Below are 27,100 nucleotides of genomic sequence, written 5' to 3'. Positions count from 1 at the left end.
GTGCTGCCGTGCCCTGGGGGGACAAAGTCCAGGCTGGGGCGGGGGTGACGCCGCAGCTGCTGCCCCACGGGGCCCTCCCCGCCACCCCCCGACTCTCAGAAGGCAAAGTTATGGGGCAGAGGCTTTATTGGAGGGCTGCACTTGTGGGGCAGGCTGCGCTGGCAGCGAGGGGAGGTCAGATGGGGGGTGTAGGATGGAATAAAGGGGGGTGGGGGATATTTGGGGGGGTGGTAGGATGGAACAAGGGGGCTGGGGGACATATAGGGGGAACAGAAAGGGCAGTGGGGAATTGGGGGTCAGGAACCCTAGGTATCCTGGCAGGTTGTGGGGCAGGGCCCTTCCCCCCAGGTGTTCAGGGGGTGGTGGGGGGCAGAGGCGGGGGTTGGGGAGGTGCTGGGATGGGTCGATGTGGGGGATGGACTGGGGCAGGGGGAGATGGGGGGGTTGGTGTGGGGTGTGAGGAAGGCGTGTGGGGCGGGGATGGGGATGTGGGAAGGGAGTGTGGGAAGGCTCTGTGGGGTACAGCAGGAGATGTGCAGCACAGCAGGACCTGGGCAGGCGGAAGCAGCTCCCGGTGCCGTCGAGTCGAGGCCTTATAAGGGCAATGTGGTGGCTCCGGCGCTTCCTGCACTCCCCCCTCACCCCCCCGTGTGACTCACGGGAACGGGGAAAGGGCCCGCGGCTGCCCCACGGCGGGAATTGGGGCAGATTTGGGGTATCAGATTGGGCTGTGGGGCAGATGGGACTGTCCTGTCCCTTCACCCAGGTGTGGGGGGTTCCCACCGTGCCTTTACCCCTGCTGTGAGGTGACCCCCATGGCTGTGAGGTGGGGGCACACCGTCACCCCATCACTGTAGGGCCATGGCACCCCTGCATCCTGCAGGACTGTGTCCTTGCCCCCCTCCTGTGTCCCCCCTGCAGGACAGTGTCCTTGCCCCCCTCCCATGCCATGTCCCAGTGATTCTGTCACCTGTGAAACCTGTAAGATGTCCCCTGTGTCATCCATGCCACCGTGTGCCCCCTGGTGTCCCCAAGACCTCAGGTGTACCCCGAAACTGGTGGAGCTGGAGGAGAATGGAAGCGCTGGGGAGGGAGTGGCGTGCAGTACCCAGCACTTCACCAGTGACTCCCAGTTAAATCCAGCAGTAGAGGTCAGCGGGATGTGCCAGCATGAGTAGGGGGACTCGGAGTGACCCCATTGCTGACTCATGCAGGCAAGATCGCCCCCAGTACAGCCAGGCATCCTTCACTGCCCCACAGTGACCCAAATATGCCTCGCAATGACCCCATAGTGCCTCCCAGTGACCCCCAGTGCGCTCCTCAAAGCGCCTCCCAGTGATCCCCAGCGTACCAAGCGCTTCCCCTCACAGCCACAGAGCCTTCCAGTACCTGACAGCGCCCTCCAGTGTCCTAAACGCTTCCCAATATCGCCCAGCCCGCACCAGTACCCCCTACCCAACACTCACCGGCTGGAACAGCACGGGACAGGCATCGCCCTAGAGCGCAGTGCAGCGGCGGGACCGAGTTCGTGAGGCGCCGGCCACCGCTCCCTCCCGCCGCCGCCAGCACCCCTCAGCCCCCTCAAGCTAGCGAACTCTCGCGAGAGAGGGGCGGGGCTACTCCGCCCCAGCCAAACCCGTCGCTTACCGAAGAACTCCCCTTCCCGCCTAAACGCGCTCCATCAATGAGAGGCGAGAGTGCAGAACACGCCCCCCTTTAGAGGCGGAGCTTCCCGCCCAGCCGCGCTCCCTGCGCGGGGCCCCCCGCCCAGGGCGGCGCGCACGCGCCTCGCGCAGGCGCACTGGCGCCGCGCCCCCCCCGAGTCACCTTGGGGCGCCGCCGGTGCCGGACCCCGGACCGGACCCCGAAACCTCCCCGGGACCGGACCCCGAGACGCCCCCCGGGACCGGACCCCGCAACCCCCCCTGGACCGGACCCCGCGACCCCCACGGTACCACGGCTCGGCCGAGATGGCGGCGGTACCGGCGGCCGAGAGGCCCAAGACCTCCCCGAAATCCGTCAAGTTTCTTTTCGGCGGCCTGGCCGGGTGAGAGACCCCCCATATCCCCCAAATTCGGGATACCGCACTCCCAAACCGAGAACCCCCCCTGCCAGAGCCTTCAGAGCGCCCACAAAGCAACCCCGGTGCCCCTCCTAACCCCTCAACCCCCCCAGGCCCTTTGACTTCCCATCACTGCTCCCCAGAGCCTCGCCCCAATCCCTTCTGTGCCTCTCGAGTGCTCCCCAAACCCCCTTCAGACCCCCTCGATCCTCCCCCAAATCTCTTCTGTGCTCCTCCTAAGCCCTCAGCCCCCCCCAAAGCCTTTAACGTCCCATCACTGCCCCCCAGAGCCTCCCCGAAATCTCTTCTGTGCCCCTCCTAACCCTTTAAGCCCCCCCCAAGACCCTTTAACTTCCCATAATTTTCCCTCGGAGCCTCTCCAAAATTCCTCCTGTGCCCCTCAAGTCCTCCCCAGACCCCCTTCAGACTGACCCAACCCTCCCATCACTAATCAACCCTTCTCCAAAATCCAAAATTCCATCCAGCTCCCTTCAAATCCCCGCCATAGATCCCCAAAACTTCTTCAGGCTTCCTCATCCCCCCAGGTTTCCCCCGAGAGGACTGTGGGTGGGTTTTGGGGGCTGTGAGTAATTTTTGGGGCCCTACTTGACCCTTTTTTCCTTCAGGATGGGGGCCACGGTGTTCGTGCAGCCCCTGGACCTGGTGAAGAACCGGATGCAGCTGAGCGGGGCTGGGGCCAAGGGCCGGGAGTACCGGACATCCCTGCACGCCCTGGGCTCCATTCTGCGCCACGAGGGGCTGAGGGGCATCTACACCGGGTATGGGCCCCCCGGAACACCCCTGAACCCTCAGACCCCCTGGGAGTCACTCCCATGCTGCAGGGGGTTGCTGATCACCTCCATGAGATACAGCCCCCCCCCCAAAACCCCAAGCACCTGCCAGCCTCGAGCTCTTTCCTGCCCCCCTCTCCTGCCATTCCCTGTGTCCCCCCAGGCTGTCGGCGGGGCTGCTACGCCAGGCCACCTACACCACCACCCGCCTGGGCATCTACAGCGTCCTCCTGGAGCGTTTTGGGGGGGCTGACGGGACCCCCCCTCCCTTCCTGGCCAAAGCAGCCATGGGCATGACCGCGGGGGCTGCGGGGGCTTTCGTGGGGACCCCGGCTGAGGTGGCGCTCATTCGCATGACAGCTGATGGCAGGTAAGCCCCCAGCCCTCCTGAACATACCTGCAGCCCCGAGTCTGCTTTTTTGACCAAAATCGCCTTTTTTTGCCCCAAATCCCAGGCTACCCCCCGGCGAGCGCCGAGGGTACCACAACGTGTTCGACGCCCTCGTGAGGATGGCGAGGGAGGAGGGGGTGTTCACGCTGTGGAGGGTAAGTGGGGGCTGTGGGACCCCTGCCACGACCCCCCTGCTGCCTCCCCGGGGATGCTGGGGGTGTCCCCGTGCTCTGGGGAGGGGCATTGGGGACCCCCAAAGTGCCATGTGCCACACCAGGGCTGTACCCCACTGTGCTGAGGGGCTCTGTGGACTGATGTGGGAGGTCTGGGGGTGCACAGCTTACCCAAACACTCCATTTTCCTCTAGAGCTGTGTCCCCACTGTGGTGAGGGGGCAGATAATGGTCTGTGGGGGGTCTGGGGGCACTGCTTACCCACACATCCTTTTTCCCCAGGGCTGCATCCCCACCATGGCCCGTGCCGTGGTGGTCAACGCCGCCCAGCTCGCCTCCTACTCCCAATCCAAACAATTCTTGCTGGACTCCGGTGAGTTCAGGGGGAGGGTCTGGCTGTGGGGGAATCCTAAATCCCAGTGCACTCTCCTCCCCTCCCCACCGTTCCCCTTTGATGTTTTGGGGTGCCCCCAGGGCATTTCCGTGACGACATCCTGTGCCACTTCTGCGCCAGCATGATCAGCGGGCTGGTGACCACGGCTGCCTCCATGCCCGTGGACATCGTCAAGACCCGGTGGGTGCATTGCTGGGGGGGTGTCCCCTTCTCCCCATTAGATATCCACAGGTCGGACACCCAAAACACCTCCTGTTTAACCCCCAAATTCTGCCCGACAGGATCCAGAACATGAGGACAATAGATGGGAAACCCGAGTACCGCAACGGGCTGGTGAGTGAGGATGACACCATTTGGGACCCCCCTTTAATTTAGGGGGGAGCTTCTTTAGGCCCCCTTTAATTTGGGAGGGGGCTCCTCTACCATTTTGGGAATTCCCTTTCACGACTGGGGGATTGGGATAAAGGCTGTCAACCCACGACAGTTCCACACCATTTTGGAGGTGTTTTCTCTGTCATTGGAGGTGGGGGGGAGAAATTCAGGTCGTTTTGAGGAGATGCCCATAATTTTGGGGAGCTCCCCTGGCATTTTGGGAAGCTTCCCCATTATTTTCTAGGGGGAATCCCTGGCATTTTTGCTCATAATTTTGGGAGGATTCCCCATAATTTTGACAGTGTCCATGTTATTCCAAGGAAGTTTCGCATCCTTCCTATGGAAGGGCATCCCTGGATTATATTTTTAGGGGGCTCCCCTATGATTTTGGGGGGGCTCCCCTGACACTCTGCCCTCCTGCAGGACGTGCTGCTGAAGGTGGTGCGCTACGAGGGCTTCTTCAGCCTCTGGAAGGGCTTCACCCCCTACTACGCCCGCCTGGGCCCCCACACCGTGCTCACCTTCATCTTCCTCGAGCAGATGAACAAGTGGTACCAGCGGCTCTTCCTCACAGCCTGACACCCCCGGGGGGGAGTCGGGGGGCATCTGACCCCATACCGTGGGTTCTCCAGGGGCACTTGACCCCCACTGAAGGGGTTTTGGGGGTGTCTGACTTCTCCCTCAGGTGCTGTGGGGGTGCTTGACCCTCCCCCCACACCACCAGGGGCTGGAGGGGAGGTGGCTCTGCAGGAATTGCCTGACCACCCCCATATCAAGGCTATGAAGTGGTCCTGGGGCCCTATGGAGGGGTCTTGGGCCCTGTAGGGGTGCAGGACCCACTCCTTAGGGCTGTAGGGATCCCTGGGGCCCTGTGAAAGGGCCCTGGACCTGATGCAGGGGTGCTGGATCCCTCCCATGGGGACACCAGGGGATGCCTTGTCCCTGTGGGGCAGCCCTCTCTAAGGACTGGAGGTGCCCTCCCCCTGTGCTCCCCTTCCCACCCTCTGGGGGTTTTGTTACCAGCCAATATCAAGGTCACAGTGTGGGGCAGGAGCTCCCCAAAATTTCCCCCCTCCCTCCCCATCTACCTTGTGCTTCGTTAACGAATCATGGATCGTGATCATGTAATTAAAGCAAGACCCACAAACACCAGGGGGTGATTTATCTCTGCCAGGACACACTGACAGCAGGGGACCCCAAAGGCACACCCCAGCAACATTCAGCAGAGCTGTTTATTATGTCCCCACACCAAACTGGGGGGTCTGGGGGGGGGCTCACCCTCACACAGCGGGGCCACCATCACCCCAGGGCAGGTCTGATCCAGCCAGGACTGTCCGTTCCACCCCCTCCTCTGTGATGGCTGCCAGCCTGATGACACCCCCGCTGGAGCCATCCCTCACCATCGCCAGGGCCAGGCCTGGGGGAGCACAGGTCAGCACCCCCCAAACCGCCTCTGCCCCCAAATCCCCTTCCAGGGTCCCCCAAGCCCACCATATTCCCAAAATCCCCTCCACGTCCCTGAAATCCCCTCCCAGGACAAGCCCAAACCCCTAAGTGTCAGCCAAACTCTCCTCTGTGCCCCCAAATTGTCTTCCAGGGTCCCCAAAATCCCCTCCATGTCCCCAACATCTCCTCCCAGGACACCCCTTAGTGCCAGCCAAACTCTTCTCTGTGCCCCCAAATCCTCTTCCAGGGTCCCCCAAACCCTCCATGTCCCTGAAATCTCCTCCTAGGACATGCCCAAACCCCTCAGTGCCCCCCAATCCCCTTTCAGGGTCCCCCAAACCCTCCATGTCCCCAAAATCCCCTCCCAGGACAAGCCCAAATCCCTCAATGCCAGCCAAACTCCTCTGTGCCCCTGTCCCCTTCCAGGACCCCAGCCCCCCTCTCACGACCCTTCCCCATATCCAAATTCCCCAAAATGCCCCAAAACCCACCACGGGCGACGAATTCCTGGCACTGGGAGCGGCTCATGCCAGGCTGGAACGTGGCATCCAGGAATCCATAGATGTAGGAGCTGCCTGAGCCCCCCACGGCGAAGGGCTGGCGCAGGAGGAGCCCTCCCATGGGCACCACGTACACCTGGGGGGCACAGAGGGGGCTCTAATGTGCTGTGGGGCAAAGGAAGGGCCTGTGGGGCAGAAAGGAGGGGGGGGCTGTAGGGAGAACTGGGGGTTATGGGGCAGAAGGGGGGGGGCTGTGGGGAGAACAAGGGGTTATGGGACAAAAAGGGGGGCCTACAGGGTGGAAAAAAAATGACATTCCAGGGCAGAAAGGGGAATGCTGCAGGGCAGAAAAGGGGACACGCTGGGGCAGAAAAGGCAGCCCACCTGTCCCCCCCGGCGCGGGTCCCAGCCTGCCACGATGATGCCGGCACTCAGCTCCTCACGGTAGCGGTAGCAGCTCTGCTGGAAGAGGCGTGCGGCCGTGCGCACCCGCGGCGGCTCCTCCAGCTCCACGCTGCGGGGCAGGGCCGGGTGTGGGGCTGGGGCCACCTCCCCCAGGCCCCCCGGCCCTGCCCCGCGCCCCGGGACCCGTGGGGGTACCTGTGGAAGGCCAGCTGGTAGGCCACGGCGTCGGCCACCGCCTGTGTGTCGGCCGCCGAGCCCGAGCGGCAGCAGAAGATGCGGTCGTGGACAGGCGTCAGTTTGTCCGTCACACGGTTGGCGATGTAGGCCCTGGGGACACGGGAGTGGTGTCACTGGGTGAGCTACTGGAGGTGGCACCACAGTAACAGGCCCTGGGGACACGGTGGTGGTGCCATCAGGAGAGCCATCCAGCTGCTGGAGGTGGCACCACAGCGACAGGCCCAGGAGAGCCACCCAAGGTGGCATCACAGTGACACCCTGACAAGAGTGACAACCCCATGATGTGGTCCCACACCCTCGTGACGTCACTGATTGCATCACAGCACTCACCCGGTAGTGGTTCTGGAGTCGGCCCCTATCACGACACCTCCATCAAACTCCACGGCCATGATGGTGGTCTGGGGAGAAGGGAGGGGAGGGAAGGGACTGCGCTGAGACCCCCAGCCTCACAGAAACCCCCTGCCGCACGGCAGATCCAGCCCCACCGCACAGAAACCAACCCGTGCCCCGCAGAAATCGTCTTCCCCAAGAACTCCCGGCCCCACAGCAGTTCTCCCCTCCCCAGAGGAACCCCCCTGTGCCCCCCTCTCCAGGGGGCTTCCTCTGACCCAAATTCCCCTTCCCGCACTCCTCAGGGAGCTCTGCTCCCCCAGCCCCAATTCCCAGAGGAACCACCCCGTGCCCCCCTCTCCAGGGAGTTCTCTCTGCTCCCACATTACCCTTCCCGCACTCCTCGGGGCGCTCTGCTCCCCCAGCCCCAATTCCCCCCTGAGCCGCACGCCGGAGACCCTCTGCCCCACAGCGCGCCCCTCCGCCTCACGACGTTTCTCTTGGCCCATAACGCCCCCAAGGCGACTCCGCAGCCGTCCAGGAGTGTCTCCCTGCCGCACTCACGCCGGTGCTGACGGGCTCCGCCGTCCATTCCCGGTGCAGCCCGGCGGGGCCCGTCCCGGCCCGCGGCTCCCACACCGTCACCGCCGCCATCTTCCGCCGCGCTTTACGGCGGCGCGGCCGGGGCGGCGGGCTTGGCTCTGTCCTTTACGGCAGCGTCACAGCAGTAGGGGGGGATATGGCGGCCGGCCGCCGTGGGGATCGCGCTTCTCCTTGGGAATAAAACTCTGCCGCTTCTCCTCGGAAATAACACACTGCCGTTTCCCCCGCGCCCCAAGGCGTGATTAACCCGCCATCTGACCGCTGCGGAGGCGGCGGTTGCTGCTGTTGTTGGGAGTTACCTGGGCACACTTAAGCTGCTGAAGGGGGAATTCCCAGGGGGGGTCTCTCATGGAAGGATGGTTGAAACGTGCTCGGTTGCACCTGGGCACGGAACAAAGCTCCAAAGAAAAACCGCGCCTTTTCCTCGTGTTAAGGGGTTCACTTGAAGGAAGCTCTGAGTTTTTCGGCATTTTAAGGGTTAGGGGTGCAAAGGACACTGGGTACCAGGTAGGGTTAGGGAACAGGTGTACCCTTATGGTAGGAAAGACCCAGAACCCTTCCAGCAGATCCAGGCAGTTACCCCAAGGCTTGAGGGTGGCAGAGGCTGGGAGCTGAGGGAGGAGCAGGGAGAGGGGACAGTGGGTGACACACAGAGATGCTGAGGGTGGCAGGGGCAGCTGCAGGGTGACACCGAGAAGCTTGGGGCTGAGGGGCAAAGGAGAGGGATTAAGGGTCACACAAAGAGCTGAGAGGCAGCTGAAGGGGCCTTGAGGGGCAGAAAGGGAACTTGAGGGTGACGCACAGAGCCTGAGGGCTAGGGGCAAAAGGAAAAGGGCCGGCATTGCTGTTCGGGGCCTGTGGCCCGGAGAGGCCGGCTGGCTCCTGAAATTCTGCAATACACAGGATGCTTCCCAGACCCAAGCTGGCACCTGTGCCAACTCGGGCTGGTTTGACAGTGCCAAGCATCTCCTGCAATCTGCTGTCAGGAACCTGGGACAGTTAGTTTTGGTTGCCAGGGGAAAGGGCCAGCACTGCTGTTCAGGGGCCTGTGGCCCAGAGTGGCTGGCTGCATGCTGAAAATTGTGCATTGCGCCGGGTGTCTCCCAGACACAAGCTGCCACCACCACAAAGTCAGGCTGCATTGTGAGTCTTAAGTGCCTCCTGCAAACCTTCCCCAGCTGTCCCTCATTGTTAAGGGTTTTGATTGAGGGAAAATTTTCTCTTTTTTCATTGCTGGAGGGATTTAAATTGAGGAGAACCCTTCTTTTCACAATATTTTTGGAGAATAAATTAAAGGGCAGAATTGGTTTATTTGCCATTTTATCAGTTTCAGCGGAGCAGCTAAACTGCCCTGGTTTCTCATTTTTATGGGTTCACTTGAAGGAAGGTCTATATTTTTCAGCATTTTAAGGATTTAAATATGCATTTCTGGGCGCTTCTTTCTTTACCTTTGGACCAGCTATCTTAGAGAAGGGTGAGCCTGGCATGTACTTAACCCTTACAGTGCCCAGGAGATTTTTTGTTTTCAATGTACATAGGCCTAATTAGGAGTTCCAAGGAGACTTAGACTATTTACATCATTGGCATTCTTCTCCACACGACTTAGTCACACAAAGTACTGATGTACTAGTTGATGTACTACTTAGCAATCACCAAGGAATAATTATGTAAGTTAACAGCAAATTACCCAATTTATCTAACTATGCTACCTAAACAGAAAGTTTTATTTCTTGCCAGTTTTCTGCCCTTTTGCTCCAAGTAGTTGCTGCAAAAAAGAAAGTGCTGTTATTTTTCTGAAGAATTTTCTTCTACAACAAGCCCTTTACTGCCCTTGAATTTGAGTCAGAGGAGCCAAACAGCTGCAGGTGCTCTGAGGGCTTGGTGGGATTTGCCCCCTCCCTTTTCCTGAGTGCCATGGGAACGAGAGGCGGGCACAATCAGGGGTATATTAACCCCAGCCGTGGCTGAGGGGCTTCATTCCCTCTCTGGGATGTGCTGGGGTAAGAGCTCTCCTCCCATTTCAGTGAAGAGGCTTTTCAGCCCATCTCAGCTTCTTTTCAGCAGGTGTTTCTGGGCATCTAAAGCAACAGAGGCTTGGAAGATTCTGTGAAGAAAACAACATGGAATACAGGGAGGATTTAAGCTTGTGATTTTTGATTGCATACTAAGGAGTGGTAAGGTGCTTTTGTAATTTTTTATTTTGCTCTTTTTTTTTTCTGTGCTTTTTTTTGTTTTTTTGGGGGGTATTTTTGTTTTCTTTATGTTTTGTCTTATTTTTGGGGGCTTTTTGGGGGGATTTTTGGGTTTTTTTCTGGTTTTGGGGGGGTTTTGTGGGATTTTTTTTTTTTTGTTTGTTTGTTTTGTTTTGTTTTTGTGTGTTTTTTGGACTTTTTTGTTGTTTTTTTTAGGCTTTCTGAGGAGTGCAGCTCCCTGAAATTCCAAGTTGTGTAAAGCACAACACTTTTTTCGGAAGATTCATCATGTCACAAGAGGGATCTGCCCAGTGTCTAAGATGATGTTTGAGATTGAGGCTTCAGGTGAGTTGAGGATTGTGATTAGGAGAGGGAGGGTGAGCAGGTATCCAGCTAGGAGTTATTGTGGGCTGGGGAAGGTTTGCAGGCAGCAGGGTGAGAAAGGGTCTTTATTTGTTTATTTGAGGGCCCAGCACACAAGGCTTTTCAAAGCCAAGCAGAGGCATTGCCATGTCTTAGAGCACACAAGGTCATCCACTGCACTCACAGCAATGCCATTTAACTTTGCCTTTCTCTTACCCAGGTACCACTCCTAATAAAGGCCACAGCCTTGGAATCAGGATGAAGCTGGAGCCTGAGGGAGCCAGGCACACCCAGGAGAGGGCAAGTAGCTGCCTTGGTGGGATTTGGCCCACATAACTCTGGACTCACACTTTGGTTTCGGTTTTCTTTATTGTAGCTGACCGAGAGGCTCACAGGCCCTCTGAGGCAGACTCATTTCAGGTGCAACGTGGATCCACATCATCCAAAAGATAAGTTGGGGGTCATGGCTTGGAGATGGGATGATGGGAGAGTAGTGGGTTGGGAGTTCTTGGGGCACATTTAAAAATTAGCAGAGGGAAAAGCAATCTTCTCCAAGGGCCTCTTAGGACAGCTAAAGGGAGAGGCTCTACTTTTGATGGCAGCTTTCAGGCGGGCAGTGCAGAACAGCTCCGGTCTGTGTCGTGTTGTCCGGTGTTCTGTGTTCCCTAGTGTGTCTTTGGGGTCCCTTTTCCCTTCTCCCCTCAATCCCCTCACCACAAGCATGATGTGTCGTGTTTCTTGTCCCCCCTGTTTGTCACGTTCTGTGTCACGGGTGTGTGCACATATTTGTGCCGGAGCTGCTCTGCCCTGCTGCCATAGCCTGTTGCAATAGGAGAAGCCTGGGGAGATGAAATTTGTAATGTGGGCTGTACTTGGGCTCTAGATGCTATTCCTAGATTGGCATAAGGTGTTTGCAGCTTGTGAGTTATCCTGGTGGTGTTTGACATATGTTCTAACTTTCTTTCAGGTGCAGATGCATTCCACGTTTGGCAGAGGGTCGGGGTTAGGAGGTGCCGGGCCTTCTTAGGAGCACTGTGAGTAGCAGAGTGGTGGGGTTTTGGCTGATGCAGTGACAAGATCAGGCACTGATGTTTGGTTTTCTTTACTACAGTTGTGTGAGAGACGCCAGCCCGATGCCAGCAGGACCTTCCCAGCTGACAGGGTGGCCTCTCTGTGCACCTGAGACCAGCTTCCCCAGATCTATGAGAGATAAGTGGAGGGCTAAGACCCACAGAGGGGATGAAAGCAGGGTGCGGGTTTGGGAATTACTGGGAGAGGTTTTTGAGTCCCCTTCAAGGTGGGAGCTGTTCATGAAGTAGCCCCTTAGGCCCCAAAAAAGCACAGTCTCACTTTTGATGACAGTACTGAGGTGTGCAGCAGGGCAGAGCAGTCCCGGTGTGTCACTTGTCTTTTGCGTATTATGTGTTGTTTGGATATCTCATGTCTTTTACCTCGGGCCTTTGAGGGGCCTGTCAGAAACCTTGGCATCGTTGTTAGCATCAGTGATCTCTGCATTCCTTGGCCTGGCACCCAGGCCATAGATGCGATTCTGATACCTGTCTGAGCTCCCCAGTCAAAAGTTCTCTCTTTAGAAGCATCCAGTCAGATGTCTTGTCGGGTCTTGTTCTGGGCTGTATGGACAGCTATGCCCCACCTGGATCCATTATGGTGGATTAGGACTTGTAAGAATGTGAGGGCAGGTAGAGGATTCTGACCGTAGGATTCCTAGGCATCCATCTTTGCAGTTCTTGGAATAAATCCTTCAGTTAGCATCTTCTTTCTCCAGGGTTCAATGAGCCTCATCAGCTCATAATCAGTCTCAGTTCAGTCATCTCCTTTTGCATTCTCTCAGTCCTCGCAGCCATTTTTCTTGCCTAGAGGTTTTTGTTCCTGTTGTGTCCCCATTGTCTGTCATGTTCTGTCCTGTGTCACGGGTGTCAGCACACATTTGGGACGGGGCTGCTCTGCCCTTCTGCATAGCCTGGCACGATAGGAGAAGTCCCGGGGACTTGGGATTTGTAATGTGGGGTGTAGTTGGACTCTAGATGGGATTTGTAGATGGACACAGGATATCTGGAGCTCTTAAGTTATCCTGCACCAGTTTGACTCTTGTCCTAACTTTTTTTTCAGATTCAGATGGATTAAATCTGTGCCAGAGGGCCCCATTCCGGGTGAGGCTATCCCCCCAAGCAGGTGAGGCCCCGTTTGTCTCTGCAGCAGAAGTGTATGTGGTGACTGTTTTACAGCACTGTTCTTTGTCTTTCTTTTTAGGAAGTAACTCTGGATACCAGCAGTCAAGGTGAGCAGTGGAGAAAAGTAGTTGTTATTGCTCCGCTCTCAAGCACAACAATTTCTCAGCTGATTCGTCATGTCACAAGAGGCATCTGCCCAGTGTGAATGATGATGTTTTAGATTGAAGCTTCAGGTGAGTTGAGGGTTGTGACTAGGAGAGGGAGGGTGAGCAGGTATCCAGTTAGGAGTGCTTGTGGGTGGGGCGGGGTTTGTAGGCAGCAGGGTGATAAAGGGTGTTTATTTGGGGACACCCCCACACAAGGCTTCTCAGAAGCCTAACAGAGGCATTCCCATATCTGACAGCACACTAGGTGATCCACTGCACTCACAGCAATGCCATTTAACTTTGTCTTTCTCTAACCCAGGTGCTACTCCTAATAAAGGCCACAGCCTTGGAATCGGGATGAAGCTGGAGCCTGAAGGAGCCAGGCACACTCAGGAAAGGGCAAGTAGCTGCCTTGGTGGGATTTGGCACACATAACTCTGGACTCACACTTTGGTTTTGGTTTTTTCATTGTAGCTGACAGAGAGGCTCACAGGCCATCACAGGGCCCTCTGAGGCAGACTCATTTCAGGTGCAACGTGGATCCACATCACCGATCATCCAAAAGATAAGTCGGGGCCACAGCCTGGAGATGAGAGAATAGTGGGTTGGGAGTTCTTGGGGCAGATTTGAAAATTGGCAGCAGGAAAAGCAATCTTCTCCAAGGGCCTCTGAGGAGAGCTAAAGGGAGAGGTTCTACTTTTGATGGCAGCTTTCAGGCAGGCAGTGCAGAACAGCTCCGGTCTGTGTCGTGTTGTTCAGTGTTCTGTGTTCCCTAGTGTGTCTTTGGGGTCCCTTTTGCCTTCTCCCCTCGAGGCCCTCACCACAAGCATGCTGTGTCGTGTTTCATGTCCCCCGTTTGCCACGTTCTGTGTCACGGGTGTGTGCACATATTTGTGCCGGAGCTGTTCTGCCCTGCCGCATGGCCTGCTGCAATAGGACAAACCATGGGGCGTTGGAATTTGTAATGTGGGCTGTACTTGGGCTCTAGATGCTATTCCTAGGTTGGCATAAGGTGTTTGCAGCTTTTGAGTTACCCTGGTGGTGTTTGACATATGTTCTAACTTTCTTTCAGGTGCAGATGCATTCCATGTGTGGCAGAGGGTCAGGGTTAGGAGGTGCTGGGCCTTCTTAGGAGCGCGGTGAGTAGCTGAGTGGTGGGGATTTGGCCGATGCAGTGACAAGATCAGGCCCTGATGTTTGGTTCTCTTTAATATAGCTGTCTGAGAGACCCCAGCCCTGGTGCCAGCAGGACCTTCCCAGGTGATGAGGTGATCTTTCTTTGCACCTGACAGCGACCAGCATCCCCTGATGTCTGAGAGATAAGTAGAGGGCTGTGACCCACAGAGGGGATGAAAGCAGGGTGCTGGTTTGGGAATTCCTGGGAGGGGTTTTTGAGTCCAATTTCGGGGGGGGGGGGGGTGGTGTGTTCATGAAGTGGCCCCTTAGGCCCCCTGAAAAGCCAAGTCTCTCTTTTGATCACAGTGCTGAGGTGTGCAGCAGGGCAGAGCAGTCCCGGTGTGTCTCGTGTCACTTCTCTATTGTGCATTATCTGTTGTTAGTGTATGCCATATCTTTCACTTAGGGGGGGCCTATCAGTACCCCTGGCATCATTGTTAGCCTCTGTGATCTCTGCATTCCTTGGAATGGCGCCCAGGCCACAGAACTTTTGACTCGGGAGCTCAGACAAGCATCAGACTCTCTTCTCTCTTTGGAAGCACCCCATCTGATGTCTTTTCAGGTCTTGTTCTGAGCTGTACAGACAGCTGTGCCCCACCTGGATCCATTATGGTGGATTAGGACTTGTAATAGTACGAGGTTAGGTAGAGGGTTTTGACTGTAGGATTCCTAGGCATCCGTCTTTGCTGTTCTTGGAATAAATCATTCAGTTAGCATCTTCTTCCTCCAGGGTTCTCTGAGCCTCATCAGCTCACCATTGGTCTCAGCTCGGTCATCTCCTTTTGCATTCTCTCAGTCCTTGCAGCCATTTTCCTTGCCAAGAGATTTCTGTTCCTCTTGTGTCCCCGTTGTCTGTTCTGTCCTGTGTCACGGCTCTCAGCACGCATTTGTGCCGGAGCTGCTCTGCCCTGCTGCACAGTCTGGTGCAATAGGAGAAGTCCCAGGGACTTGGGATTTGTAATGTGGGGTGTAGTTGGACTCTAGATGGGATTTGTAGATGGGCACATCATATCTGGAGCTCATCAGTTATCCTGCAGCAGTTTGACTCTTGTCCTAACTCTTTTTTCAGATTCAGATGGATTAAATCTGTGCCAGAGGGCCCCATGCCAGGTGTGGGGATTCCCCCGAGCAGGTGAGGCCCTATTTGCCTCTGCAGCAGACTCTGTTACACCTCTCAACTGACTCTGTTACACTGCTGTTCTTTGTCTTTCTTTTTAGGAAGTAAATCTGGATGCCAGCAGTCAATATGAGCAGCGGAGAGTAGTGGTTGTTATTGCTCAGCTCTCAAGCACAACAATTTTTCAGCTGATTCATTGTGTCACAAGAGGGATCTGCCCAGTGTCAAGGATGATGTTTGAGAGTGAGGCTTCAGGTGAGTTGAGGATGGTAACTGGGAGAGGGAGGGTGAGCAGGCATCCAGTTAGGAGTTCTTGGGAGGGGGTTTGCAGGCAGCAGGGTGAGAAAGGGTCTTTATTTGTTTATTTGAGGGCCCCTCCCATGGCGTCTCAGAAGCCTAGCAGAGGCATTCCCATGTCTTACAGCATACAAGGTGATCCACTGCACTCAGAGGAATGCCATTTAGCTTTGTCTTTCTGTAACCCAGGTGCCACTCCTAATTAAGGCCACAGCCTTGGAATCGGGATGAAGCTGGAGCCTGAAGGAGCCAGGCACACTCAGGAGAGGGCAAGTAGCTGCCTTGGTGGGATTTGGCCCACATAACTCTGGACTCATACTTTGGTTTCGGTTTTCTTCATTGTAGATGACCGAGAGGCTCACAGGCCATCACAGGGCCCTCCGAGGCAGACTCATTTCAGGTGCAACGTGGCTCCACATCACCGATCATCCAAAAGATAAGTCAGGGGCCACAGCCTGGAGATGAGAGAATAGTGGGTTGGGAGTTCTTGGGGCAGATTTGAAAATTGGCAGCAGGAAAAGCAATCTTCTCCAAGGGCCTCTGAGGAGAGCTAAAGGGAGAGGCTCTACTTTTGATGGCAGCTTTCAGGCAGGCAGTGCAGAACAGCTCCGGTCTGTGTCGTGTTGTCCAGTGTTCTATGTTCCCTAGTGTGTCTTTGGGGTCCCTTTTGCCTTCTCCCCTCGAGGCCCTCACCACAAGCATGATGTGTCGTGTTTCATGTCCCCCCTGTTTGTCACGTTCTGTGTCACAGGTGTGTGCACATATTTATGCCGGAGCTGTTCTGCCCTGGCACGTGGCATGCTGCAGTAGGACAAGCCTGGGAAGTTGGAATTTGTAATGTGGGGTGTACTTGGGCTGTAGATGCTATTCCTAGGTTGGCATAAGGTGTTTGCAGCTTGTGAGTTGTCCTGGAGGCGTTTGACATATGTTCTAACTTTCTTTCAGGTGCAGATGCCTTGCATCCCTGGCAGAGGGTCATGGTTAGGAGTAGGAGGTGCCCAGCCTTCTTAGGAGCACTGTGAGTAGCACACTGGTGGGGTTTTGGGTGATGTGGTGCCATGATCAGGCACTGATGTTTAGTTTTCTCTATAATACAGCTGTCTGAGAGACACCAGCGCGGTGACAGGAGGACCTTCCCAGCTGACGAGGTGGCCTTTCTTTGCACCTGAGACCAGCATCCCCTGATGTCTGAGAGATAAGTAGAGGGCCATGACCCACAGAGGGGATGAAAGCAGTGTGCTGGTTTGGGAATTACTGGGAGGGGTTTTGGAGTCCCCTTGGAGCTGGGGGTGTCCATGAAGTGGCCCCTTAGGCCCCATGAAAGCCAAGTGTCACTTTTGATCACAGTGCTGATGTGTGCAGCAGGGCAGAGCAGTCCTGGTGTGTCTCGTGTCACTTGTCTATTGTGCCTTATGTGTTGCTTGTGTATCTCATGTCTTTTTCCTTAGCCCTTTCAGGGTCCTGTCAGAAACCCTGGCATCATTGGTAGCATCAGTGATCTCTGCATTCCTTGGCCTGGCATCCAGGCCATAGATGCGATTCTGATACCTGTCTGAGCTCCCCAGTCAAAAGTTCTCTGTTTAGAGGCATCCAGTCAGTTGTCTTTTCAGGTCTTGTTCTCAGTTGTATGGACAGCTATGCCCCACCAGGATCCATTATGGTGGATTAGGACTTTGTAATAATACGAAGTTAGGTAGAGGCTTCTGATTGTAGGATTCCTAGGCATCCATCTTTGCAGTTCTTGGAAGAAATAATTCAGTTTAGCATCCTCTTCCTCCAGGGTTCTCTGAGCCTCATCAGCTCACCATCGGTTTCAGCTCGGTCATCTTCTTTTGCATTCTCTCAGTCCTTGCAGCTGTTTTCCTTGCCAAGAGATTTCTGTCTGTGTCTTGTGTCCTTTGTTTGTCACGTCTGGTCTGTCCTGTGTCACGGGTGTCTGCACATATTTGGGATGGGGCTGCTCTGCCCTGCCACATAGCCAGCTGCAATAGGAGAATCCCAGGGACTTGAAGTTTGTAATGTGGGGTGTACCTGGACTCTAGATGGGATTTGTAGATGGACATAGGATCTCTGGAGCTCTTCAGTTATCATGCAACTTTTTGACTCTTGTCCTAATTTTTTTTTTCAGGTTCAGATGGCTTAAATCTGTGCCAGAGGGCCCCATCCCAGGTGAGGGGATTCCCCCAAGGAGGTAAGGCCCCATTTGTCTCTGCAGCAGAAGTGTGTATGGTGACTCTGTTACAGCTCTGTTCTTTGTCTTTCTTTTTAGGAAGTCAATCCAGATGCCAGCAGCCAAGGTGAGCAGCGGAGAGAAGTAGTTGTTATTGCTCAGCTCTTAGGCATAACGATTTTTCAGCAGATTCATGGTGTCACAAGAGGGATCTGCCCAGTGTCAAGGATGACGTTTGCGACTGAGGCTTCAGGTGAGTTGAGGATTGTGACTGGGAGAGGGAGAGTGAGCAGGTATCCAGTTTAGGAGTTCTTGGGAGGGGGTTTGCAGGCAGCAGAGTGAGAAAGGGTGTTTATTGGAGGGCCCCCCCACACAAGGCTTCTCAGAAGCCAAATAGAGGCGTTCCCATGTCTTACAGCATACAAGGTCCTCCACTGCACTCAGAGGAATGCCATTTAACTTTGCCTTTCTCTAAGCCAGGTGCCACCACTAATGAAGGCCACCGCCTGGGAATCGGGATGAAGCTGGAGCCTGAAGGAGCCAGGCACACTCAGGAGAGGGCAAGTAGCTGCCTTGCTGGGATTAGGCCCACATAACTCTGAACTCACACTTTGGTTTTGGTTTTCTTTATTGTAGCTGACCAGAGGCTAACAGGTGACCATGGGGCCCTCCGAGGCAGACTCATTGCAGGTGCAACATGGATTCCCATCACCTATCATCCAAAAGATAAGTCGGGGGCCACGGCCTGGAGATGGGAGAGTAGCAGGTTGGGAATCCCTGGGACAGATTTAAAAATTGGCATGTATGTAAGCATGTCGCCTTATATTGTGTGTACTTACACTCTATGTGGACTTGCACTGTATGCATCAGCTTATATTGTGTGTACTTACACTGTACCACTTATGATCGCAGCTGCCCTGCCCTGGCACGTAGTCACAGTTAGGTAGAACAGTTATAACAACTTTACTGTTCATCTGTCTTTCGTGGGATTTTGGGTAGAAAATTTATCAGTCCAGAGTGGGGACAAGTCCTAGCTGTTGACCCTTCCTGTTGTCTCACAGGTCCTCGTGGCTGCTGTTTTCCCCAGGATCTGCCATTTACCTCAAGGAGCGGCAGCCAGAAGATGTGTCAAAGCACCTTCTTCAGCATCTCAGGTAAGGGCCACAGTGAGCATGTAAGTGGAAGGAGTATGTGTGAGAGCACGTGGCTGTGTCTGTCTGCTCGTCTCTGCGTGTGTGAGCGCATGCTGACTGGATTTAACCTTGTGGGTGTGACTTTTGCTTTCCAGGTTTTGCAACTCCTTGTTAAATTTAGAATAAAAAATCCCCAGCTGCCTTCCACCCTGGCTGATTTTTTTTTTTGGTCCCGGCCAAGTAAAAACCCAGAAAAATACCACAAGATAGGCTAGAAAAGAACCAAAAAACCAAGAAAAAAAACCCAATATGGGTGAGAATACCGAGAAAAAAACCCCCAAGATGGGCAAGAAAAAAATGCAGAAAACACCCACAGAAAACCAAGAAAAAAACCCCAGGATGGGCAAGAAGAATCCCAGAAAAACAATGCTACATGGACCAGAAAAAATCCAGGAAAAAGCAGAAAAAAAAACGGAAAAAAAAGGGAAAAAAATCCCAAGATGGGCAAGGAAAAAAACCCCCCCAAAAAAAACCACAAGATGGGCAAGGAGAAGATCCACAGAAAACCCAGAAAAATCACAGAAAAACCCCCAAGAAGGGCAAGAAAAAACCCAGAAAACACCCACAGAAAACCAAGGAAAAAACCCCAAGATGGGTGAGAAAACTCCCAGGAAAAAAAACCAAGATGGACCAGAAAAAACCCTTAAAAAACCAAGGAAAAAAAAAAAAAAAAAAAAAACGGAAAAAACCCCAAGGATAGGCAAGAATACTCCAGAAAAAACCTCAGAAAAAATCCGCAAGATGGGCAAGAAAAAACCCAGAAAAAAACACAAAAAAAACCCCCAAGATGGGCAAGAAGAAATCTGGAACAAACACGCCAAGACTGGCAAGAAAAAACGCCAAGATGGGCAAGAAAAAACTGACGTAAAACGAGCCGTAAAGCGCGACTGTCGTAAAAGGTGCCGTAAAGCGCGACTGTCGTAAAAGGTGCCGTAAAGCGCGACTGTCGTAAAAGGTGCCGTAAAGCGCGACTGTCGTAAAAGGTGCCGTAAAGCGCGACTGTCGTAAAACCGGCCGTAAAGCGCGACTGTCGTAAAAGGTGCCGTAAAGCGCGACTGTCGTAAAAGGTGCCGTAAAGCGCGACTGTCGTAAAACCGGCCGTAAAGCGCGACTGTCGTAAAAGGTGCCGTAAAGCGCGACTGTCGTAAAAGGTGCCGTAAAGCGCGACTGTCGTAAAACCGGCCGTAAAGCGCGACTGTCGTAAAACCGGCCGTAAAGCGCGACTGTCGTAAAAGGTGCCGTAAAGCGCGACTGTCGTAAAAGGTGCCGTAAAGCGCGACTGTCGTAAAAGGTGCCGTAAAGCGCGACTGTCGTAAAAGGTGCCGTAAAGCGCGACTGTCGTAAAACCGGCCGTAAAGCGCGACTGTCGTAAAAGGTGCCGTAAAGCGCGACTGTCGTAAAAGGTGCCGTAAAGCGCGACTGTCGTAAAAGGTGCCGTAAAGCGCGACTGTCGTAAAAGGTGCCGTAAAGCGCGACTGTCGTAAAAGGTGCCGTAAAGCGCGACTGTCGTAAAAGGTACCGTAAAGCGCGACTGTCGTAAAAGGTGCCGTAAAGCGCGACTGTCGTAAAAGGTGCCGTAAAGCGCGACTGTCGTAAAAGGTGCCGTAAAGCGCGACTGTCGTAAAAGGTGCCGTAAAGCGCGACTGTCGTAAAACCGGCCGTAAAGCGCGACTGTCGTAAAAGGTGCCGTAAAGCGCGACTGTCGTAAAATCGGCCGTAAAGCGCGACTGTCGTAAAAGGTGCCGTAAAGCGCGACTGTCGTAAAAGGTGCCGTAAAGCGCGACTGTCGTAAAAGGTGCCGTAAAGCGCGACTGTCGTAAAACCTGCCGTAAAGCGCGACTGTCGTAAAATCGGCCGTAAAGCGCGACTGTCGTAAAAGGTGCCGTAAAGCGCGACTGTCGTAAAAGGTGCCGTAAAGCGCGACTGTCGTAAAAGGTGCCGTAAAGCGCGACTGTCGTAAAACCGGCCGTAAAGCGCGACTGTCGTAAAAGGTGCCGTAAAGCGCGACTGTCGTAAAACCGGCCGTAAAGCGCGACTGTCGTAAAAGGTGCCGTAAAGCGCGACTGTCGTAAAAGGTGCCGTAAAGCGCGACTGTCGTAAAAGGCGCCGTAAAGCGCGACTGTCGTAAAACCGGCCGTAAAGCGCGACTGTCGTAAAACCGGCCGTAAAGCGCGACTGTCGTAAAACCGGCCGTAAAGCGCGACTGTCGTAAAACCGGCCGTAAAGCGCGACTGTCGTAAAAGGTGCCGTAAAGCGCGACTGTCGTAAAAGGTGCCGTAAAGCGCGACTGTCGTAAAAGGTGCCGTAAAGCGCGACTGTCGTAAAACCGGCCGTAAAGCGCGACTGTCGTAAAACCGGCCGTAAAGCGCGACTGTCGTAAAACCGGCCGTAAAGCGCGACTGTCGTAAAAGGTGCCGTAAAGCGCGACTGTCGTAAAAGGTGCCGTAAAGCGCGACTGTCGTAAAAGGTGCCGTAAAGCGCGACTGTCGTAAAAGGTGCCGTAAAGCGCGACTGTCGTAAAAGGCGCCGTAAAGCGCGACTGTCGTAAAAGGTGCCGTAAAGCGCGACTGTCGTAAAAGGTGCCGTAAAGCGCGACTGTCGTAAAACCGGCCGTAAAGCGCGACTGTCGTAAAAGGTGCCGTAAAGCGCGACTGTCGTAAAAGGTGCCGTAAAGCGCGACTGTCGTAAAAGGTGCCGTAAAGCGCGACTGTCGTAAAATCGGCCGTAAAGCGCGACTGTCGTAAAACCGGCCGTAAAGCGCGACTGTCGTAAAAGGTGCCGTAAAGCGCGACTGTCGTAAAACCGGCCGTAAAGCGCGACTGTCGTAAAAGGTGCCGTAAAGCGCGACTGTCGTAAAAGGTGCCGTAAAGCGCGACTGTCGTAAAAGGTGCCGTAAAGCGCGACTGTCGTAAAAGGTGCCGTAAAGCGCGACTGTCGTAAAAGGTGCCGTAAAGCGCGACTGTCGTAAAAGGGGCCGTAAAGCGCGACTGTCGTAAAACCGGCCGTAAAGCGCGACTGTCGTAAAAGGTGCCGTAAAGCGCGACTGTCGTAAAAGGTGCCGTAAAGCGCGACTGTCGTAAAAGGTGCCGTAAAGCGCGACTGTCGTAAAAGGTGCCGTAAAGCGCGACTGTCGTAAAACCGGCCGTAAAGCGCGACTGTCGTAAAAGGTGCCGTAAAGCGCGACTGTCGTAAAAGGTGCCGTAAAGCGCGACTGTCGTAAAAGGTGCCGTAAAGCGCGACTGTCGTAAAACCGGCCGTAAAGCGCGACTGTCGTAAAAGGCCCTAGGTAGGTTCTAGATACAGTTCTAGGTCTTGTTCTAGGTGCGTTCTAGGTATGTTCTAGATGTAGTTCCGTACACTGAATATGGTCTGGGTGTGGTCTAGATTACGTTATAGGTGCGTTCTAGACTGCGTTCTAGACTGCGTTCTAGGCATGTTCTGGGTTACGCTCTAAGTTTGTCCTAGAGCGCATTCTAGGTACGTTCTAGATTGTGTTCCAGGCGCGGTCTAGAGCGCGTTCTAGGTATGCTCTAGATTGCGTTCTAGGTGTGTTGTAGAGCGCGTTCTAGGTATGTTCTAGATTGCGTTCTAGGTACGTTCTAGAGCGCGTTCTAGGTATCTTCTAGATTGCGTTCTAGGTGTGCTGTAGAGCGCGTTCTAGGTATCTTCTAGATTGCGTTCTAGGTGTGCTCTAGAGCGCGTTCTAGGTATGTTCTAGATTGCGTTCTAGGTACGTTCTAGAGCGCGTTCTGGGTTGCGTTCTAGGTACGTTCTAGAGCGCGTTCTAGGTATGTTCTAGAGTGCGTTCTAGGTACGTTCTAGAGCGCGTTCTGGATTGCGTTCTAGGTGTGTTCTAGAGCGCGTTCTAGGTGTGTTTAAGAGCGCGTTCTAGGTACGTTCTAGAGCGCGTTCTAGGTGTGCCCTAGATTGCGTTCTAGGTGTGTTCTAGAGCGCGTTCTGGATTGCGTTCTAGGTATGTCCTAGATGCGTTCTAGAGCGCGTTCTAGGTATGTTCTAGATTGCGTTCTAGGTGTGTTCTAGAGCACGTTATGGAGCGCGTTATAGCTATGTTCTAGATTCCGTTCTAGGTGGGCGCTAGATTGTGTTCTAGGCACGTTCTAGACTCTAAATTGCGTTCTATATTGCTTTGTATTGGGCTCTATATTTGCGTTCTAGGTGCGTTCTAGACATGTTCTAGACTCTACGAATCTTTGTAGATTGTGTTCTAGGTGTGTTCTGGGTTCCGTTCTAGATACAGTTCTAGGTACGCTCCAGAATGTTATGTTCTGTATATGTACTAGATATGTATTAAGTATGCTTCCGGATACGGTTCTAGGTATGGCTCTATGTTATATAGAATTATGTATAATATATATTCATAATATATAATACATACTATATATAATTCTATATAATCTATATAATACTATATATAAAGTATATATTCTATTTACAAATATTAATTAGTTTCACTCCAAGTATGAATTGAATTTGGCTGCTCAGTCATGCAACAAGCCGGTCCTTCATCTGAATGGATGTGCTTGCTTGAATGCTTGCCAGTGCCTGATGGCTGGAAGGCAAATGAAACTTTCCCTCACAAAACTGTGCAGTGGTATCATGGGTTGACTGGCAAAAAATAATGTATTTTCCTATGCCCGTTTGAGTTACTGATGATTATTTTCAGATTCAGAATAGAAGCATAAATTGTCAAAGCAAAATACCAGGTGAGAATTCTCTGAGGAAGAAGGAAAAGCCAGGCGTTTTTATAATCCCTAAAAGTTTGTGTTTTGAAGAATCCAAACATAAACTTAACTCTTGAGCATTTATGTTTATACAATTCATTGTACTCACAGGAAATAACATTAGGAATTGATTACTGCTGGTATCACCCCCTTCATAGCTGTGTGGACTAAGTTGATTCCAGTCATGTACAGAACTTGTGGCATTTTACTTCTTCAATTGTAATTGTTGTCCCAACCTCAATTTGAACCTGAAATGTCACCAGACTATCCTTTTTAGGTTAAAATAGAAAATAAAATATTGGAGCCTTTTGACTTCAGTAGTCTAACTCTGCTGAGTTTTCAGGATCCATCTGTAAATTAGTTTGGCTTTCAGCTTCCACTGTCCATAACATGTTCACTGTTCATGATTTTAACTTCAGACAGGGAACTGATGTTCAGGCAAAAATGGATGGTTTAACACATAGCTCTAGATATAGCTCTAGATATATAGAATTAGATATAATATATATTAATAATATATAATATATAAAATATATAATTATATATAACAATAGATATAATATTATCTATAAAGTATATATTCTATATAAGATATATTTCTATGAATACTATATATTTATATACATATTTTCAACTGCTTCTCAGATGAAAATGATTCAAGAACACTCCTCTTTCCAGACCAGTGACAAAATTGGATTTTCAGCAGAACAAAACACATGTGAGCTCTCAGGTGGGGAGCTCCTGAGTCCTGAGCCCCCAGCTGATTCCAGTGCTGCCTTCTGTCTAATCCCAGCCTGTGTTGGCAACCTGCCCTCCCATTTCAGCAGAAATTCAGAGAGGTGAGCTGGAATCACTGGGCACAGCACAGTGGCTGGAGCTCATCAGCCTGTTCCATACAGAAACCAGCTCTAGCAGAGTTATTCTGCTCCTGTGGTGTGCTCAGCTGGGCTGAGGTGAATCAGTCTGTTTGAATGGATTGCCTGGGAGCATCATGCAGTAATAGTCTCAAAGTGCATTGTCACCATATCCTTACCTGCTCAAGGAAAATTCCCTGGAGCTTTGAGTGCTAAGAACATGGAGTGCATGGAGGAATGGTTTCCTTCAGGCTCTCTGGTTTCCCAATATGTTTTTGGTGGCGACTGATTCATGGAGAGGATGAGAAACAAGTTGATGTTCTATAGAAGAAGGTTTATTAGTTCTGTTGGTCTCTGACTATATTTCTGTTATTAATCTGTTTTAGTTAGTAATTGGACAGGTCACCTGTGCATAGGACTGGGAGTTGTTATAACTCCTCTAGGTGAGGCTGTAGCATGTTTCTTCAATCCTTGGCATAGAGAGGAGTCAATACCATGTTATTTAATGGAGGCTGAAGAGTGTTTGTGCTCCTAAAGTATTTGAGACAAGGAAGATCCTGTCCATAGTGATTTGATAAAGGACAGGGATCCTACCCTTTCTGTCTGTCAGTGCTGACTCACATGTGTTTGTTATTTGCACCATACCACTGCCTGTGTAGCTCTTAAGACCCCCTTAGGCATCCAGACACAGTCTGTATCTCAAACAGCCTAAAAATTCAATGATGGGATGAATTCTTTTGGAGACTATTTTTCTCTTATTAGGTTCCTATCTCAAGTGAACAAACTGCTTGATTTACAGCACTGTTGTTTGAGAGGTTCCCTTGTGTAGCTGAAGATTCGTGTAATTGCTACTTTGCAGCAAATAAAAAACATTTCTCTGGTTCAAACTGCAATTTGACTATTTCTGCTGTGTAGAGCCCATTATCAGAGCCTTGATGAGGCGCAGAACAGATTTGGATGAAAATGATGAGATTTGGATGAAATGGCCCTCCATCAGGGCAGGCTACAAAGATCCTCCTCTTTGAGGTATTGGCCCTTTTGATGCATAAAATGCATGAAAATTTGCTTGAAAAGTGCAAGTTGATGAGTAAAAGAGAATTCACAGTAATTGTAGTGAAATGAAAAAAGAAAACAAGGCAAAAGCATTGGAAAGAATATGTTTAATTGCATGTAATTACTTGATGTGGGTTTCAGTCAGGGAAAAAAGGAGAAAGGAACATGCTAAATAGCGCTGGTGTGGCAATTACTCTTTGATGATTTTCTCAAATGACTGAACTTTGTGTATTATTAAAAAAAATAAAGATACAGCAACAACAAAAACAAAAAAAAAAAAAAAAAAACCCAACCAGGAAAACCACACACACTACTTTATGTTGTAAGAACTTTGCTGTATCAGTCAAAATGCTCTGCCACGTCTTTCACCTCATGATTTTTGCATGTATAGACAAAATAAACTTTGTTTCCTGGTAATGCTGTGTCAACATGCTAGGTGGGATGCAAGTTTAATAGTTTTAACTATCAGGGTGTGAGTTAAAACATTGCCTGGGTTATCTGATAGCCTAAGCACTTTGAGATGGAGCTTCTCAGTTGAACAATTTTTTGACATGCCAGGTTTGCTGACAAACAAATCTGAACAAGTTGCAGTCTGGTGAAATAAAAATACAAGAGAAGCAGAAATAGAGGTCCAATAGAGGTGGGACAAGGTTCCTAGCACTAATTCAAATGGTTTTGTCTCTAAACAAGTAATCAGACTGTGGTGGTGTTTGAGGGTCCCCAGGACAAGGGAAGAAATGACATCTGATAATACCTCATCTTCCCTGAGGAGGCTTCCAGTAAGGAAAGGACAAATGCGGGAGTCTGGGGCTTCCCTTCTGGGAAATTGAAAATCGAGGAAGAAAACTAGATAGGGACAAAGAAAACTGATGCTATCCTTCTGATAACAGAACTGAAGTCATAAATGAATTTAGGACTGGTTCCCAGCATCTTTTAGGATTCTGTCAATGCACCTGTGACTGAGACTGGCAGTGATTTTCCCAGGTACAAAAGTACAACTTCATTTCAATGTGAAGGATTAGTCAAGGTCCAGCGGTATTTTGCTTGGGAAAAAATTCTGCCTGCTATATCTGCACCAGAACAGGCTTATTGGTGGAATTCTTTTCTGCAGATGTGGCAATTTTTGGGGGGGCTGTTTTTGGTCCTAATCTGGATTATTTCTTCTGGTTTTTGTGATAACTTTCACAGATAGGCAGGTAACTGGTAGTATTCTCCCAGTCTAAGTAGGTTTCTAGGAAAATGGAGTAGTAATAAAAAAGTAGGCATAGCAAGCTAAGGAAAGAAAAGACCTGTAGCCTTTTTTTTTATTTCACTGTGATGGAACACCACTCAGCTGAGTAGGGAAATATTGTCCAGTTCAGACTGGATTGAGTAGAATCTGGCTTATTTGGGGCTGAACACAAAAGTGAGGATAAATCAAGGAATTAACAAGACCAAGAGAACAGACTCTACTTTCCAAATCCCAGAGTGCCAGTGCTGGAAAGTTTATTGTAATGGAATTTCAAGCCAGGATTTCCAGGCTCAGGAGGTTTAGTTATTTTGGATGCATTTCAGATCAGCAGTGCCTGCTTGGCATGCTGTCTGCTCCTGTTGCAGCATTTAGTTTTGTGACAGGTTCTGTGTGAGAAACAAGAATGGCCCATATCAGCACACCTTGGCAGCTTTATTTCAGCTGTAGCATTTTCAAGGAGAAGTTCCACAGCTGTTATTCCTTGTAACCCTGGGCCGGTGTCTTTGCTTGAAATGGTTGAAAAGGACGTGCAAACTGAAGGCTCTTCCCCATAGAAAGGTGTCAGCTCAGCTGCTGTCGCTCCCAACGTGTGCAGAGTTACAAACACAGAGCCCTGGGGCAGCAATGCCATCAGCTGGCAGTTCAGCAGTTATAATTTACTACAGGGGATG

The 27,100-nt window shown here is 52.1% G+C and overlaps 2 protein-coding genes across 2 annotated transcripts; one reads left to right on the top strand and one right to left on the bottom strand.

Moving 5' to 3' along the window:
• Positions 1 to 1,790: 1,790 nt before the first annotated feature.
• SLC25A11 (solute carrier family 25 member 11) lies at positions 1,791 to 5,329 on the top strand. Its single transcript, XM_058823024.1, has 8 exons — positions 1,791 to 2,047; positions 2,689 to 2,841; positions 3,017 to 3,223; positions 3,309 to 3,399; positions 3,699 to 3,789; positions 3,891 to 3,990; positions 4,092 to 4,143; positions 4,606 to 5,329. Exons 1-8 carry the CDS (start codon positions 1,971 to 1,973, stop codon positions 4,759 to 4,761), a joined length of 927 nt encoding a protein of 308 aa, XP_058679007.1. The 5' UTR covers positions 1,791 to 1,970; the 3' UTR covers positions 4,762 to 5,329.
• Positions 5,330 to 5,396: 67 nt separating this feature from the next.
• Positions 5,397 to 7,765, bottom strand: PSMB6 (proteasome 20S subunit beta 6). The gene is made up of 6 exons (XM_058823025.1): positions 7,665 to 7,765; positions 7,101 to 7,168; positions 6,729 to 6,860; positions 6,513 to 6,642; positions 6,120 to 6,264; positions 5,397 to 5,599 (listed from the first exon to the last, which is right to left on the bottom strand). The coding sequence occupies exons 1-6, from the start codon at positions 7,752 to 7,754 to the stop codon at positions 5,463 to 5,465; spliced, it is 702 nt and encodes a 233-aa protein (XP_058679008.1). The 5' UTR covers positions 7,755 to 7,765; the 3' UTR covers positions 5,397 to 5,462.
• Between the last annotated feature and the right edge of the window lie 19,335 nt (positions 7,766 to 27,100).

The sequence above is a fragment of the Ammospiza caudacuta genome, chromosome 36 (genome assembly GCF_027887145.1).
Source record: "Ammospiza caudacuta isolate bAmmCau1 chromosome 36, bAmmCau1.pri, whole genome shotgun sequence".
Lineage (NCBI taxonomy): Eukaryota > Metazoa > Chordata > Aves > Passeriformes > Passerellidae > Ammospiza > Ammospiza caudacuta.
Note: the sequence above shows the minus strand (reverse complement) of the source record. Positions and strands in the feature narration are given on the sequence as shown.

Bases quoted from the DNA above. Each gene is read 5' to 3' on its own strand.
- SLC25A11 (XM_058823024.1), top strand. From the start codon at position 1,971: ATGGCGGCGGTACCGGCGGCCGAGAGGCCCAAGACCTCCCCGAAATCC. The intron at 2,842-3,016 runs GTATGGGCCCCC...GTGTCCCCCCAG, and splicing joins CTGAGGGGCATCTACACCGG to GCTGTCGGCGGGGCTGCTAC. The intron at 3,991-4,091 runs GTGGGTGCATTG...TCTGCCCGACAG, and splicing joins GTGGACATCGTCAAGACCCG to GATCCAGAACATGAGGACAA.
- PSMB6 (XM_058823025.1), bottom strand. From the start codon at position 7,754: ATGGCGGCGGTGACGGTGTGGGAGCCGCGGGCCGGGACGGGCCCCGCC. The intron at 6,861-7,100 runs GTGAGTGCTGTG...CCGTGTCCCCAG, and splicing joins GACTCCAGAACCACTACCGG to GGCCTACATCGCCAACCGTG. The intron at 5,600-6,119 runs GTGGGTTTTGGG...GTGCTCCCCCAG, and splicing joins CCAGGAATTCGTCGCCCGTG to GCCTGGCCCTGGCGATGGTG.